The 16,858-nt window shown below is 36.9% G+C and overlaps 1 protein-coding gene across 1 annotated transcript in view; it reads right to left on the bottom strand.

The window, feature by feature from the left end:
• UBA6 (ubiquitin like modifier activating enzyme 6) overlaps nt 1–16,858 on the bottom strand; it is an 86,239-nt gene that overhangs the window by 36,381 nt on the left and 33,000 nt on the right. The window contains exons 10-13 of the mRNA XM_003268424.4: nt 13,488–13,591; nt 12,190–12,252; nt 11,445–11,521; nt 10,482–10,548 (exon numbers count right to left, since the gene is read on the bottom strand). Of these exons, the coding sequence (XP_003268472.1) occupies nt 10,482–10,548; nt 11,445–11,521; nt 12,190–12,252; nt 13,488–13,591 (311 nt within the window). The remainder of the gene's footprint in view (nt 1–10,481; nt 10,549–11,444; nt 11,522–12,189; nt 12,253–13,487; nt 13,592–16,858) is intronic.

Below are 16,858 nucleotides of genomic sequence, written 5' to 3'. Positions count from 1 at the left end.
ATACAGAATAGCCTTTTCAACAAATGGGCTAGAATAGCTGGACATTCATATACAAAAAAATTAACTTTCATCTATACTTTGTGCAGTATATAAAGACAAACTCATAAAACTACAAAAGAGTGCACAAAATTAGTGTAAAGTCATGTACACTGATCTGTACTTTGTATGATCATGTCTTTATCAATACTTTGCACCATATGCAAAAATGAACTTATAAAATTACAAAAAATATAAATTGTCTAGAAGAAAACTGCTTTTTGACCCTGTGTTAAAAAAGCTCAACACAAAAAAGCACGAACCACAAAAAGTATTCTTTTTGTGATTTGATAAATTGAATTTCAGAGACTACTGTAAAACATGTATCTGAAAAAGAACTCATATCCAAATAGATAGACATATAAAAACTCTCTCAACCAATAATTAAAAGCTATTTTAAAAACAGGCAAAGATTTTAAAAGGCAGTTTATTAAAGAAGAGATATGAATGGCAAATAAGCATATTAAAAGATATTCAAATTCATGGCCAGTGATATGAAAACGAAAACCAAAATGAGATACTATCACACACATAAAAATGTTTAAAATCATATAAACAGACAACACAGAGTTAAAGGAAGATGCAGCACAACTGAAATACTCATACACTTCTGGTGAGAATGCAAAAAGGTACAGCTACTTTGCAAAACAGTTTGGCAGTTTCTTATAAAATTAAACATGGTCTTGGTCCTCCAAGATGGCCGAATAGGAACAGCTCCAGTCCGCAGCTCCCAGCGAGATTGAAGCAGAAGACAGGTGATTTCAGCATTTCCAACTGAGGTCCCTGCTTCATCCCACTGGAACTGGTTGGACAGTGGGTGCAGCCCATGGAGGGTGAGCCGAAGCAGGGCGGTACGTCACCTCACCTAGGAAGCACAAGGGGTCAGGGGATTTCCCTCTCCTAGCCAAGGGACGCCATGACAGACTATACCTGGAAAAACGGTACACTTCCGCCCAAATACTGCACTTTTCGCACCATCTTAGCAACCGGCAGACCAGAAGATTCTCTCCTGTGCCTGGCTTGGTGGATCCCACGCCCACGGAGCCTTGCTCACTGCTAGCGCAGCAGCCTGAGATCCAACTGTGAGGCTGCAGCCTGGCAGGGGTACAGGTGTCCGCCATTGCTGAGGCTTCAGTAGGTAAACAAAGCAGCCAGGAAGCTTTAACTGGGTGGAGCTCACCCCAGCTCAGCAAGGCCTACTGCCTCTATAGACTCAACCTCTGTGGGCAGGGCTTAGCTAAACAAAAGGCAGCAGACGACTTCTGCAGACTTAAATGTCCTTGTCTGACAGCACTGAAGAGAGCAGTGGTTCTCCTAGCCTGGCGTTCAAGCTCTGAGCATGGACAGACTGCCTCCTCAAGTGGGTCCCTGACCCCCATGTAGACTGACTGGGAAACACCTCCCAGTAGGGGCCGACAGACACCTCACACAGCTGAGTGCCCCTCTGGGACAAAGCTTCCAGAGGAAGGATCAGGAAGCAATATTTGCTGTTCGGCAATATTTGCTGTTCTGCAGCCTCCACTGCTGATACCCAGGCAAACAGGGTCTGGAGTGGACTTCCAGCAAACTCCAACAGACCTGCAGTTGAGGGGCCTGACTGTTAGAAGGAAAACTAACAAACAGAAAGGAATAGCATCAACATCAACAAAAAGGACATCCACACCAAAACGCCATCTGTAGGTCACCAACATCAAAGACCAAAGGTAGATAAAACTACAAAGATGGGGAGAAACCAGAGCAGAAAAGCCTAAAATTCCAAAAACGAGAGTGCCTCTTCTCCGAAGGATTGCAGATCCTCGCCAGCAGCGGAAGAAAACTGGATGGAGAATGACTTTGATGAGTTGACAGAAGTAGGCTTCGGAAGGTTGGTAATAACAAACTTCTCCGAGCTAAAGGAGCATGTTCTAACCCACTGCAAGGAAGCTAAAAACCTTGAAAAAAGGTTAGAAGAATTGCTAACTAGAATAAACAGTGTAGAGAAGACCTCAAATGACCTGATGGAGCTGAAAACCACAGCATGAGAACTTCACGATGCATGCACAAGCTTCAATAGCTGATTCGATCAAATGGAAGAAAGGATATCAGTGATTGAAGATCAAATTAATAAAGTGAGAAGACAAGATTAGAGAAAAAAGAGTAAAAAGAAATGAACAAAGCCTCCAAGAAATATGGGACTATGTGAAAAGACCAAATCTACGTTTGGTTGATGTAATTGAAAGTGACAGGGAGAATGGAACCAAGTTAGAAAACACTCTTCAGGATATTATCCAGAAGAACTTCCCGAACCTAGCAAGGCAGGCCAACATTCAAATTCAGGAAATACAGAGAGCAACACAAAGATACTCCTTGAGAAGAGCAACCCCAAGACACATAATTGTCAGATTCACCAAGGATGAAATGAAGGAAAAAATGTTAAAGGCAGCCAGAGAGAAAGGTTGGGTTACCCACAATGGGAAGTCCATCAGACTAACAGCAGATCTCTTGGCAGAAACCCTACAAGCCAGAAGAGAGTGGGGGCCAATATTCAACATTCTTAAAGAAAAGAATTTTCAACCCAGAATTTCACATCCAGCCAAACTAAGCTTCATAAGTGAAGGAGAAATAAAATCCTTTACAGACAAGCAAATACTGAGAGATTTTGTCATCACCAGACCTGCCTTACAAGAGCTCCTGAAGGAAGCAGAAACATGGAAAGGAATAACTGGTACCAGCCACTGCAAAAACATGCCAAATGGAAAAGACTATTGATGCTGTGAAGAAATTGCATCAATTAACGGGCAAAAAACCCAGCTAACATCATAATGACAGGATTAAATTCACATATAACAATATTAACCTTAAATGTAAATGGGCTAAATACACCAATTAAAATACACAGACTGGCAAATTGCATAAAGAGTCAAGACCCATCAGTGTGCTGTATTCACGAGACCCATCTCACATGCAAAGAGGCACACAGGCTCAAAATAAAGGGATGGAGGAAGATCTACCAAGCAAATGGAAAGCAAAAAAAAAAAAAAAAAAAAAAGAAAAGAGCAAGGGTTGCAATCCTAGTCTCTGATAAAACAGACTTTAAACCAACAAAGATCAAAAGAGACAAAGAAGGCCATTACATAATGGTAAAGGGATCAATTCAACAAGAAGAGCTAACTATTCTAAATATATATGCACCCAATACAGGAGCACCCAGATTCATAAAGCAAGTCCTCAGAGACCTACAAAGACTTAGACTCCCACACAATAATAATGGGAAACTTTAACACCCCACTGTCAACATTAGACAGAGCAACAAGACAGAAGGTTGACAAGGATATCCGACTTGAACTCAGCTCTGCACCAAGTGGACCTAACAGACATCTACAGAACTCTCCACCCCAAATCAACGGAATATACATTATTCTCAGCACTACATCGCACTTATTCTAAAATTGACCACATAATTGGAAGTAAAACACTCCTCAGCAAATGTAAAAGAACAGAAATCACAACAAACTGCTCTCAGACTACAGTGCAATCAAATTAGAACTCGGGATTAAGAAACTCACTCAAAACCGCACAACTACATGGAAACTGAACAACCTGCTCCTCAATGACTACTGGGTAAATAATGAAATGAAGGCAGAAATAAAGATGTTCTTTGAAACCAATGAGAACAAAGACACAACGTACCAGAATCTCTGGGATACATTCAAAGCAGTGTGTAGAGGGAAATTTATAGTACTAAATGCCCACAAGAGAAAGCAGGAAAGATCTAAAATTGACACCTTAATATCACAATTAAAAGAACTAGAGAAGCAAGAGCAAACAAATACAAAAGTTAGCAGAAGGCAAGAAATAACTAAGATCAGAGGAGAACTGAAGGAGATAGAGACACAAAAAAACTCTTCAAAAAAATCAATGAATCCAGGAGCTGGTGTTTTGAAAAGATCGACAAAATTGATAGACCTCTAGCAAGACTAATGAAGAAAAGAGAGAAAAATCAAATAGACGCAATAAAAAATGATAAAGGGGATATCACCACTGATCCCACAGAAATACAAACTACCATCAGAGAATACTATAAGCCCCTCTAATGCAAATAAACTAGAAAATCTACAAGAAACGGATAAATTCCTGGACACATACACCCTCCCAAGACTAAACCAGCAAAAAGTTGAATCTCTGAATAGAACAATAACAGGTTCTGAAATTGGGGCAATAATTAATAGCCTACCAACCAAAAAGAGTCCAGGACCAGACAGATTCACAGCCGAATTCTACCAGAGGTACAAGGAGGAGCTGGTACCATTCCTTCTGAAACTATTCCAATCTATAGAAAAAGAGGGAATCCTCCCTAACTCATTTTATGAGGCCAGCATCACCCTGATACCAAAGCCTGGCAGAGATACAACAAAAAAAGGGAATTTTAGACCAATATCCCTGGTGAACACTGATGCAAAAATCCTCAATAAAATACTGGCAAACTGAATCCAGCAGCATATCAAAAAGCTTATCCAACATGATCAAGTCGGCTTCATCCCTGGGAATCAAGGCTGGTTCAACGTACGCAAATCAATAAACGTAATCTATCAGACAAACAGAACCAATGACAAAAACCACATGATTATCTCAATAGATGCAGAAAAGGCCTTCAAAAAATTCAATAGCCTTTCATGCTAAAAACTCTCAATGAACTAGGTATTGATGGAACGTTATCTCAAAATAGAAAGAGCTATTTATGACAAACCCACAGCCAATATCATACTGAATGGGCAAAAACTGGAAGCATTTCCTTGGAAAACTGGCACAAGACGAGGATGCCCTCTCTCACCACTCCTGTTCAACATAGTGTTGGAAGTTCTGGCCAAGGCAATCAGGCAAGAGAAAGAAATAAAGGGTATTCAATTAGGAAAAGAGGAAGTCAAATTGTCTCTGTTTGCAGATGACCTGAGTGTATATTTAGAAAACCCCAACATCTCAGCCCAAAATCTCCTTAAGCTGATAAGCAACTTCAGCAAAGTCTCAGGATACAAAATCAATGTGCAAAAATCACAAGCATTCCTATACACCAATTATAGACAAAGAGATAGCCAAATCGTGAGTGAACTTTCATTCACAATTGCTACAAAGAGAGTAAAATACCTAGGAATCCAACTTACGAGGAATGTGAAGGACCTCTTCAAGGAGAACTACAAACCAACAGACATCTACAGAACTCTCCACCCCAAATCAACAAAATAAAAGAGGACACAAACAAATGGAAGAACATTCCATGCTCATGGATAGGAAGAATCAATATCGTTAAAACGCCCATACTGCCCAAGGTAATTTATAGATTCAATACCATCCCCATCAAGCTACCAATGACTTTCTTCACAGAATTGGAAAAAAACTACTTTAAAGTTCATATGGAACCACAAAAGGAGCCTGCATAGCCAAGACAATCCTAAACAAAAAGGAAAAAGCTGGACGCATCATGCTATCTTACTTCAAATTATACTTCAAGGCTACAGTAACCAAAACAGCATGGTACTGGTACCAAAACAGACATATAGACCAATGGAACAGAACACAGGCCTCAGAAATAACACCACACATCTACAACCACCTGATCTTTGACACACCCGACAAAAATAAGACATGGGGAAAGGATTCACTATTTAATAAATGGTGCTGCGATTAGCCATATGTAGAAAGCTGAAACTGGATCCCTTCCTTACACCTTATAGAAAAATGAACTCAAGATGGATTAAAGAATTAAATGTAAGATGTAAAACCATAAAAACCCTAGAAGAAAACCTAGGCAATACCATTCAGAACACAGGCATGGACAAAGACTTCATGACTAAAACACAGAAAGCAATGGCAACAAAAGCCAAAATAGACAAATGGGATCTAATTAAACTAAAGAGCTTCTGCACAGCAAAAGAAACTATCATCAGAGTGAACAGCAACCTACAGAATGGGAGAAAATTTTTGCAATCTACACATCTGATAAAGGGCTAATATCCAGAATCTACAACGAACTTAAACAAATTTACAAAAAAAAAAAGAAAACAAAAAATAAACAACCCCATCAAAAAGTGGGCAAAGGATATGAATAGACACTTCTCAAAAGAAGACATTTATTCAGCCACCAGACACATGCAAAAACGCTCATCATCACTGATCATCAGAGAAATGCAAATCAAAACCACAATGATATACCATCTCATGCCAGTTAGAATGGCGATCATTAAAAAGGAAACTACAGATGCTGGAGAGGATGTGGAGAAACAGGAACGCTTTTACACTGTTGGTGGGAGTGTAAATCAGTTAAACCATTGTGGAAGATAGTGTGGCAATTCCTCAAGGATCTAGAACTAGAAATACCATTTGACCCAGGAATGCCATTACTGGGTATATATCCAAAGGATTATAAATCATGCTACTATAAAGACAAATGCACACGTATGTTTATTGCGGCACTATTCACAATAGCAAACTTGGAACCAAGTAGGTAGGGTAGGTATATAAGAGAAACAAAGATATATGCCCACATCAAAATCTATATGCAAGTATTTGTAATAACTGTATTCATAATTGTTCAGACTGGAAACAGCCCACATTTTCCATCAAGTGATGTAAAAACAAACTGTAGTACATCTACATAATGAAACAGAAAACCAAATACCACGTGTTCTCACTTAGAAGTGGAAGCTAAATGATGAGAACACATGGATACACTGAGGGGAACAACATGCACTGGGGCCTACTGGAGGGTGGGAAGAGGCGGGGAAATGACTAACATGTACTAGGCTTAATACCTGGGTGATGAAATAATATGTATGACAAACCCCCAAGATGCAAATTTACCTATATAACGAACTTGTACATGTACCCCTAAACTTAAACGTTAAAAAAAATGAAATGAACATGTAACAAAATGGATAAAACTCAAGTTAATTATATTTAGTGATAAAAACCAGACTCAAAAGGCTACACATACTATATGATTCCATTTATATGGCATTCTGGAAAAGAAAAAAATCTATAGTGGATGCTAAGGTTTGGTTATGGGCTGGGAAGGTAATTACAAAGAGGCATGAGGGAGCTTTTTTGCATTATGGAATGGTTTATATTTTGATTGTGGTGGTGGATCCATTACTGTACACTTTGAATTAATTGCATACATCTGAATTGTGTACAAAATTTTTTATAACTACACAGCCAAAAAGAGTGAAAAATTTACTTTATGTAAATTTCCCATCAATAAACTTGATAAATCCCTAATCACATTCTTCTGTTTAATCACAGACTTCTACAATCTATTTCTAGCTTTTCATACATTTTATTTTCTCAAAGCACTATATATGCAATAAAAGGCCTTTCATTATGGCTAGTGAGTCACTGTTTTCAGTACATTTATTATTTCTTTCTTTGTGTAATTATAGAACATATGATATTAAAGCTTTTACCACTGATGTTAAGACTCTCACTTCCTGAGATGGTTTGACTGTATCCCCACCCAAAATCTCATCTTGAATTGTAATCCCCATAATCACCACATGTCAAGGTGGGAGCAGGTGGAGGTAACTGGATGGTGGGGGTAGTTCTCCCATGCGGTTCTGATGCTAGTGAGTTTCACGAGATCTGACAGTTTTATAAGCGTCTGGTAGATCCCCTGTTTGCACTCACTCTGTCCTGCCACCCTGTGAAGAAGCTGCCTGCTTCTCCTGTGCCTTCCGCCATGATGGTAAAGTTTCCTGAGGCCTCCCCAGTCATGTGAAACTGTGAGTCAATTACCTCTTTCCTATATAAATTACCCAAAACTGGGTAATTTATATAGGAATATATAAAATATATATATAAATATATAAATATTATATATATTTATATATAATAAATATACATATAAATATATAAATATATATATTTTATATAGCATATGCAGTGTGAGAACAGACTAATACAGTAAATTGGTACTGCAAAGAGTGGGGTGCTGCGATAAAGATACCCGAAAGTGTGGAAGTGACTTTGGAACTGGAAAACACAGAGGTTGGCATAGTTTGGAGGGCTCGTAAGAAAGGAAGATGTGGGAAAGTTTGGAACTTATTAGTTTTGACCAAAATGCTGATAGTGACACGGACAATGAAGTCCAGGCTGAGGTGGTCTCAGATGGAGACGAGGAACCTGTTGAGACTAGAATAAAGGTGACTCTTATTATGCCTTAGTAAAGAGACTGGTGGCATTTTTGTCCCTGCCCTAGAGATCTGTGGAAAGTTGAACTTGAGAGAGATGATTTAGGGTATCTGGCAGAGAAATGTCTAAGCAGCAAAGTGTTCAAGGGGTGACCTGGGTGCTCTTAAAAGCATTAAGTTTTATGCATTCACAAAAAGATGGTTTGGAATTGGAACTTATGTTTAAAAGAGAGGCAGAGCATAAAAGTTTGGAAAATTTGCAGCCTGATGATACAATAGAAAAGAAAAATCCATTTTCTGAGGAGAAATTCAAGTCAGCTGCAGAAATTCCCATAAATAACAAGCAGCCAAATGTTAATTGCCAAGACAACAGGAAAATGTCTCCAGGGAATGTCAGGTCTTCAAGGCAGCTGCTCCCATCACAGACCTGGAGGCCTAATAGGAAAAAATGGTTTTGTGGGGTGGGCCCAGGGCCTTGCTGCTTTGTGCAGTCTCAGGACATGGTGCCCTGTGTCCCAGCTGTGGCTAAAAGGGACCAATGTACAGCTCAGGCTGTTGCTTCAGAGGGTGCAAGCCCTAAGCCTTGGTGGCTTACACATGGTGTTGGGCTGCGGGTGCACAGAAGTCAAGCGAGGTTTGGGAACCTCTGCCTAGATTTCAGACGATGTATGAAAACATCTGGATGTCCAGGTAGAAGTTTATTGCAGGGGTGGAGCCCTCATGGACAGCCTCTTGCTAAGGCAGTGCAGAAGGAAAATATGGGGTTGGAGCCCCCACAGAGAGTCCCCATTGACACTGCCTAGTAGAGTTGTGAGAAGAGTGCCACAGTCCTCCAGATCCCGGAATGTAGATCCAACGAAAGCTTGGACCATGAATCTGGAAAAACTGCAACACTCAATGCCAATTCATGAAAGCAGCCGGAAGGGGGGGCTGTACCTTGCATAGCCACAGAGTGAAGCTGCCCAAGACCATGGGAACCCACCTCTTGCATCAGCATGACCTAGATGTGAGACATGGAGTCAAAGAAGATCATTTTGGAACCTTAAGGTTTAATGATTGCCCTATGGGATTTTACGGTGCATGGGGCCTGAAGTCCCTTTGTTTTGTCCAATTTCTCCCATTTGGAATGGGAGCATTTATCTAATGTCTGTACCCTCACTGTATCGAGGAAGTAACTAACTTGCTTCTGATTTTACAGGCTCATAGGTAGAAGGGACTTGCCTTGCTCAGATAAGACTTTGGACTTGGACTTTTGGATTAATCCTGGAATGAGCTAAGACTCTGGGGGACTGTTGGAAAGGTGTGATTGTGTTTTGAAATGTGAGCACATGAGATTCAGGGGGGACTAGGGATGAAATGATACATTTTGGCTGTGTCCCCACCCAAAATCTCATCTTGATTTGTTATCCCCATAATCCCCACGTCAGGGGCAGGACCACGTGGAGGTAATCAGCAAGTGATAGTGAGTGAGTCTCATGAGATCTGATGGTTTTATAAGAACCTGGCAGTTCCCCTGCTTGTACTCACTCTGTCCTGCCACCCTGTGAAGAGGTGCCTGCTTCTCCTTTGTCTCCTGCCATGATTGTAAGTTTCCTGAGGCCTCCCCAACCATGAGGAACTGTGAGTCAATTAAACCTCTTTCCTTTATAAATAACCTGTCTCAGGATTTCTTCATAGCAGTGTGAGAATGGACTAATACACTTCCCTCTCATTTTTATAAAATAAGAACAAAAATAATAGAATCTTCAAATAATTGCACAAACATCACCATGTTTATAGCTGCTTAAATAAAACTGTTGACGAGCAGGCACTGGCATCATAACACACACAAAAAAACCATTTTCTAGGTGACACCTTTAAATCTAAATCTGATGTGTGAAATGTGATAAAGAGATATGAATGTATAATACATAAAACAGGGGACTTAGATAAGAAAGCTAACATATATAAGTTTAAGTGGGTTAACAAATCAAGTAAATCATAACAGAATAATAAAGAATAATAGTAACAGTTAAAAAAATAGCAGCAGCAAATATTAATTACTATACGTCACATGGCATTTCTAAGTACTTTAGAAAATTAAATAATTTAATGTTCACAATAACCCTATGAAGATAGGTTAACTCTATTTTAGAGATTTATAAATTAAAACAGAACAAACTGAAAAAAGTTGTCTACTGCCACAGAGTAGCAAAGCTGGATGTGAAGGATAAGAGAATACTAATATATAGAACACTTATGTATTAACAAACAAATATTCGGACAGCCATAAATTTCAATAGTCACCTTCTCTTCCAAGGTTTCACTTATAGATGTTGCTAGTTTCAACAGTTCTTCTGAATCTTGTTGGCATCTACAACTCAAAACAGAACACCCTAACTTTAATTTTCTCAATGGCCATAAACAGTAGGACATACTCAAAATTAAAATTTAGGAAATATATAAAAGAATGTGGGATTTTTGCCAACAGGTAGCACAAAATGTTTTACTGATTAAAAGATGATTGGCTTATAAATACATTACTTCAAAATCACACTTATATCAGTATATAAATAAGCTTAGTCTTTTTTTTTTTTTTTTTTTTTTTTTGAGACAGAGTCTCACTCTGTCACCCAGGCTGGAGAGCAGTGGTGCAATCTTGGCTCACTGCACTGTCTGCCTCCTGGTTCAAGCGATTCTCATGCCTCAGCCTCCCAAGGAGCTGGGATTACCAGCATGCGCCACCACACCTGGTAATTTCTGTATTTTTAGCAGAGACAGGGTTTCGCCATGTTGGCCAGGCTGGTCTGGAACTCCTGGCCTCAAGTGATCCACCCGCTTCAGCCTCCCAAAGTCCTGGGATCATAGGCATGAGCCACAACACCCAACCCCAAGATTTAATCCCAAATATAAAATGCAAAAACCTTCTGCAATAGTACTCTGACTTAACAGGGTATAAAGTTAAAAAAAAAAAATTACTATGGGTTAATAATTCAGTAATTCTCAGAATTTTTTGTTGTTGTTTTAAGAAGCTTTAATTTTTAAAGGCTTCACAGTGGAAAAATTCACATTTAGTATGATTCCACTTTATAAACCAGTTTCTCCACTCCCACCAGGAAAAGGACCAGAAAGTCATAATAAATGTTTGCACAGCTTGGTGTATCTATTGGTATTGTAATTACAAAGGGCATAGTTACTTTTTAAATTACAATTTCTGAACTCCTACTTTTATAAAAAGGAAAATACTTATTTTTAAACTTAAAACATTACCCAACATTTGGCTTGCGACTGTATTTCTCCTGAAACTGGTCCAAAGCAAGCATAGCCGTGTGAATCTCTAAAGGTGCCTATTGAGAACATTAAAAATTGGCCAACATTTACTGAGTGCTTGTGTGTCCCAGGCACTGGGCTAAATACTTTTAAAACATTATGTAACCATCATAATAAACACATTAGCTTAATACTATTATTAACTCTATTTAACAAATAAGAAACCTGAAGGTTAGAAGTTAAATGACCTAACCTGAAGGCCATGAAGGTAAATGATTTAATCCCCTTTCCTTATTAAAATTTACAAATTTGGAAACTGTTAGTTCCTTCCTTATCACATTTCCTGCTACAAAATTACATCCATTAAAAAAAAAATAGAATACATACTCAAGGCTTTTTTGCTAAGAAATATGTATTATATAAAATGGTATGATTCAGAAAATCTTTTAATAAGATCATCTTTGTACAAGTTATTGAAATCGTCTTTTAATTATCAAAGTTGGCAAATCATTATAAAAGTGAAACTTTTTCTTATTACTTTAACATTTTTTTCTATGATACAAATTCACATTTTTAATCCTTGGAAGTCAACTTTAGACATGTGAGTATAACCTTTATTATACTCACATTATAAGGCCTGACAGCAAGATACCTACATGGTTATTCCATTTTAACATTATAATCACTCGCTAATTCTCATCTCTGATTCTGCTGCCTCTCTCAAACCTGCGAAGTGTTTATTTACCTCAGGTTTGCTAAAATCCACAATAAGGCACTTTGGATGTTTTATCTGCCTCTCCAGTGATTCCTGATAGGAAAGAAAAAATCATTACTTCAGAGTAAGTGAGTGATTATTTGACAAAATATACTGTTATATGTCAGTGAGCTAAAAACTAGGGAACTCTCCCAAGGGTCTGAAATAAGTAGGGTTGGGCTGATATGTTTTAACTGAAATATAAACTAGCTACCACTCTTATGACCATACTTTAAAAAAAAGTTAAATGCAATAAAACAACCTGCTCCACATAATAAATTTGGGAACAATTAGTAAAAACATTTGCATACTTTAAAAACTTTATTATTTTAATCTAAAAGCTACCATATTTTTATAATACCAGGTTATCAAGACTTATTAAATTCTGTGTGAAGAACACAAATGTAAAACAAACGAAACTCCCCCTAAATAAAACCCAAAACACCCACCCAATCTAAAATTGAGACATATCCAATTAAAAATTGGAGACAAAGCACAAAGAGATATGCAGGAGCACACCTGACTAGATATACTATTTTAATTTTTTTTTTTAATTCTAACTTTGGGTTGAACAAAGCCTTGTAAACAACTGGAGTTGTTAATAGTTCTGGAAAAGAAAAGACAATTACGTTAAAACCTTGAGAACTTGTAAGAAAAAACAGAGATGTGCTAGCTTATCCTGAGAAGGAGCCCAAGAATTTTAGTAGCACAAGATCCCTTAGTTCCCTGACACTACATTTTCTATATTCAGCTATTTCCATTTTCCTTTCAATGCCAGCCATTTTTAGAAATTATTTTACATTTCCAACATATATACTGTTTTTTGAAATTTATAAAATTAAATTAAATTTTAAAAACCAGGATTAACAATTTGAATATCTTCATTTTAGAAAATTAAATAATAATAAAGCAAAACAACTCTTGCTAAATCTTGAAAAACATTAGTTTTATTTCTTGTCTTAGAAAGTAAATTTTAATAAGTATGATAAACTCTTTGATAATTCACAAAAGTATAGTTCTTTTCGGGTATACCCATTTAGCTCAACTATATGTATATGGTATTCTGGCTATAAAAGATGTGTAAGTTTTTTGTTAATATCCATTTTATTCATTTATTTCATTAGATTAATTCCATTTCCCTCAAAGCGGGTACAAACGAAAAAATAAAAATAAAAACAAATTCTGTTCCACATTTAACCTGTTTGGTTAACTGAGTAGTTATTTCATTGTCTCTTCTGCCTTTCTTTTTCTGTAAAGAAATGTTTTTTAAGCAGAAAAAAAATACTTACAAAGAAAACTGTTTTAGGAGTCTTAACCTGGACAGCTATGCCTCCATGTAAATATGGTTCCAGTTCTGTAGTGTCACCAATACTAAAAGAAAATGGCGATATCACTAGAAGAAAAAAAATTTAAAAATCATTACACAGGGATATGGATATTTAAATTTCAACTCTTATTGTCATAAAATGTTAATCATCCCTAATTTACAAAATTAAAGAATTCCAGCATAGTGGTTTTTTTGTTTGTTTTTTTTTTTGTTTGTTTGTTTTTTAATGAAGAGCTGGGAGGAGTGTGGGAAACTAGACAGAGTATTTTTTCCAACGTGAAACTCCAGGACTTAAAAATAATCAAGGAAACTTATAGAAAAAGAATAATGAGGGCTACTCATTATTAGATATTAAAATATATCATAAAGCCTCAATAATATAATAATAACTACCTATCATAATAATGTAATATGGTACTGGTTAATAAACAGACAACTGGAAAAGATTAGAGAATTCAGAAACAGTCTCAAGTATACAAAGGACAAAATCAAGGTGGCACCTCAATCAGTAAGGAAAAGATAAGATTATTCAATAAATCTTATAAGAAAAGACATCTGGGAAAATACCTATTGCAAATGGATAAAAGTTTTAAGTTTCAAAAAAGACACTAATAATTTCTTAGATAAAAGCATGGGAGAAAAATTCCTTTAAAATCATGTAGTAAGGAAGGCTTTTCTAAGTAACACTAAATAAAAACCATAAAAGAAAATATTTAAAATTTGACTATAAAAACATAAAAAAGAAAACCTCATGACAAAAACCCATCATAAGCAACATCAAAAGATAAATGGCAAACCAGGAAAATATTATGCTCTGTCTGGGCATGGTGGCATGTGCTTATAGTCCCATCTATTCAGGAGGCCAAGGCAGCAGGATCACTTGAACCCAGGAGGCTGTGGTGTGCTAAACTGCACCTGTGAATAGCCACTGTACTCCAGCCTGGATAACACAGTGAGACCCTCATTTCTTAAAAAGAAAAAACATGGTCCGGTGACATTTTCATCTATATTATGACATATTAGGTAGCTATAAAAGAAAACGTTTCTCATTTCTGAACCATTTGCTTATTCAAAACATTAAGTTAAAAAAACCAAGTAAGCCCCCCCTTTACTTATTATATAATACAGGCATATATACTATATAATATGTAATATATACTATATATGTGTATATATAGTAAATATATAAAGTAGACAGAATGGTCAGCAGAGTGAACACCAAACTTAGCTGCTGTTACCTCTGGAGAGGAAAGGAAGTCTGAAGTAGGATTCATTTTTAACCCTATTTAAACATATACACATACATATATATCTAGAATAAGTATGTATTATTTTAGCTATTTAACAATGTTTTTTGGCTGGTCATGAGGTTTTTTTATCTTCATACCTGTAATCCCAACACTTTGGGCAGCCAAGGTGAGAGGATCACTTGAGCCCTGGGGTTTGAGACCAGCCTGGGCAAAATAGAGAGATCTTGTCTCTACAAAAATAAAAAAGTTAGCCAGGTGTGGTGGCACACACCCGTGGTCCCAGCTACTTGGGAGGCTGAGGTGGGAGGATCACTTGGGCCCAGGAGGCTGAGGCTGTAGTGAGCCATGATCATGTTGCTGCACTTCAGCCTGGGCAACAGAGCAAGATGCTATCTCAAAAAAAAAGGCAAAAAACAAACAAAAAAACAAAAAAAACAAAACAACATTTTTTCATGCTAGCAGAATATTACTTTAGATCAGTAAGTAGCAATTTATAAATGTTAAGGAAAAAAAGTTTCATAACAGCCACTCTGTTTAAACTTATTCATCTCTCCCTCCAAAGAATTTTTGGCACAAAGTGTGGGTTTTCTTTCTCTTCATTTCTTGACATGCAGTGGCTCCTCTTTATACAAGCAGCCTCATAATCTGAACCATCACCACAATTCACCACAACATGGACCCCAAAATTACAAATAATAATCCTAAATGATTAATTTTAATAAAAAATAGTTTTCTTTTATAATATCTATGATCTGAACCTGTATTTAAAATAATTAGATGTAGTCAGGAAACAAAATCAAACAGTTTTGTTATATAACATGCACGCTAAAATTACAAGTAATAATCCTAAATGATTAATTTTAATAAAAATATACATATTCTTTAATATCTATGATCTGAACTTGTATTTAAAATAATTAGATGTAGCTGGCAAACAAAATCAAATAGTTTTGTTACCAAAAATACTTAAATACAGATTCAAAGTTATCTATGAAGTTTGTAACAAGAAATGATTTTTCCCTCTCCTGAGGACATATTTTGCCATCATTAAAAAAAGTAATTCCATTTACTGTCTATAAACTAAATACACAGTTATATTTTCAAATGCCCTAAAGATAAAACTGAATCAATTTCCCCTAAATAGGTGTAAGCATGCCATATAGGTATGGGTTGTCCAGTACTGTCTTTGACTCTTTTAAACATGGCTGAAGGAAAAATACAAACTATGCAGATTAACGCTGCTATAAATTCATTATATTAAACTTCAAATGGGCCCTATGTGATGCCTGACATCTTTCCATTTTTAAGAATGTCTGCTTTCCTCCTGGTTTTGGCACCTTTCATTTCCTTTTGGCAATGACTTCACATTAGTCCAATGAAAAAAACAGACTCCTTCAACTTCTTGCGAACAAACCTACAAACTTGCCTGCAGACACGACATTCATCCCTTTTACTCAAGCCACTGAACAAGAACATATATCCCAACCAACATCTAGACATCTTCCTTTAAATACTTCATTGCCACCTCATTTTACAAAGCTAAACTATACTCTTTATCTTATCTCCAAAACCTTCTCCCTTTCTTGCATTCCTTAAGTGAATATGTTGACTGACCATGTAGAAATCTTCACACACCTATAGTATGTGATCAAGTTTCCTCCTAAATAGCTTAAGATTTGTGAGCTTAATTCTCCCTGCCAGCCCTGCTGTATTAAATTTCTTGTAGTTCCTTTAGTTCTGTCTTGCATCTGCGCCTTTTCTGTTTGTCTATGCATAAATAATCTTTTTTCAATTCCTTCCTAAGCCAATGCAACCTTCACATTTCAATCAAGACACCTTGTCCCACTGCTACTGTCCCCAAACTGGGTAGGTTTCCTTGCTAAGTTCGGTGTCCCCAGAATGAGTATACTCTCTTAATATCATCAGTGTTTAACAATGTCTACACTTGGATCGAATATTTTGAGGCCAAGGGCTTTAGATCATGTCTCTCTGAGTTGACGTTCTGTTCCCAACACTAAGTATAGTGTCTGAACTATCAATTTGCTGAATAAGTATAAATGAATTAATAAAACACATTGACTTA

Source organism: Nomascus leucogenys, chromosome 9 (assembly GCF_006542625.1).
Source record: "Nomascus leucogenys isolate Asia chromosome 9, Asia_NLE_v1, whole genome shotgun sequence".
NCBI lineage: Eukaryota > Metazoa > Chordata > Mammalia > Primates > Hylobatidae > Nomascus > Nomascus leucogenys.
This window is presented reverse-complemented; position numbering and strand designations above follow the sequence as displayed.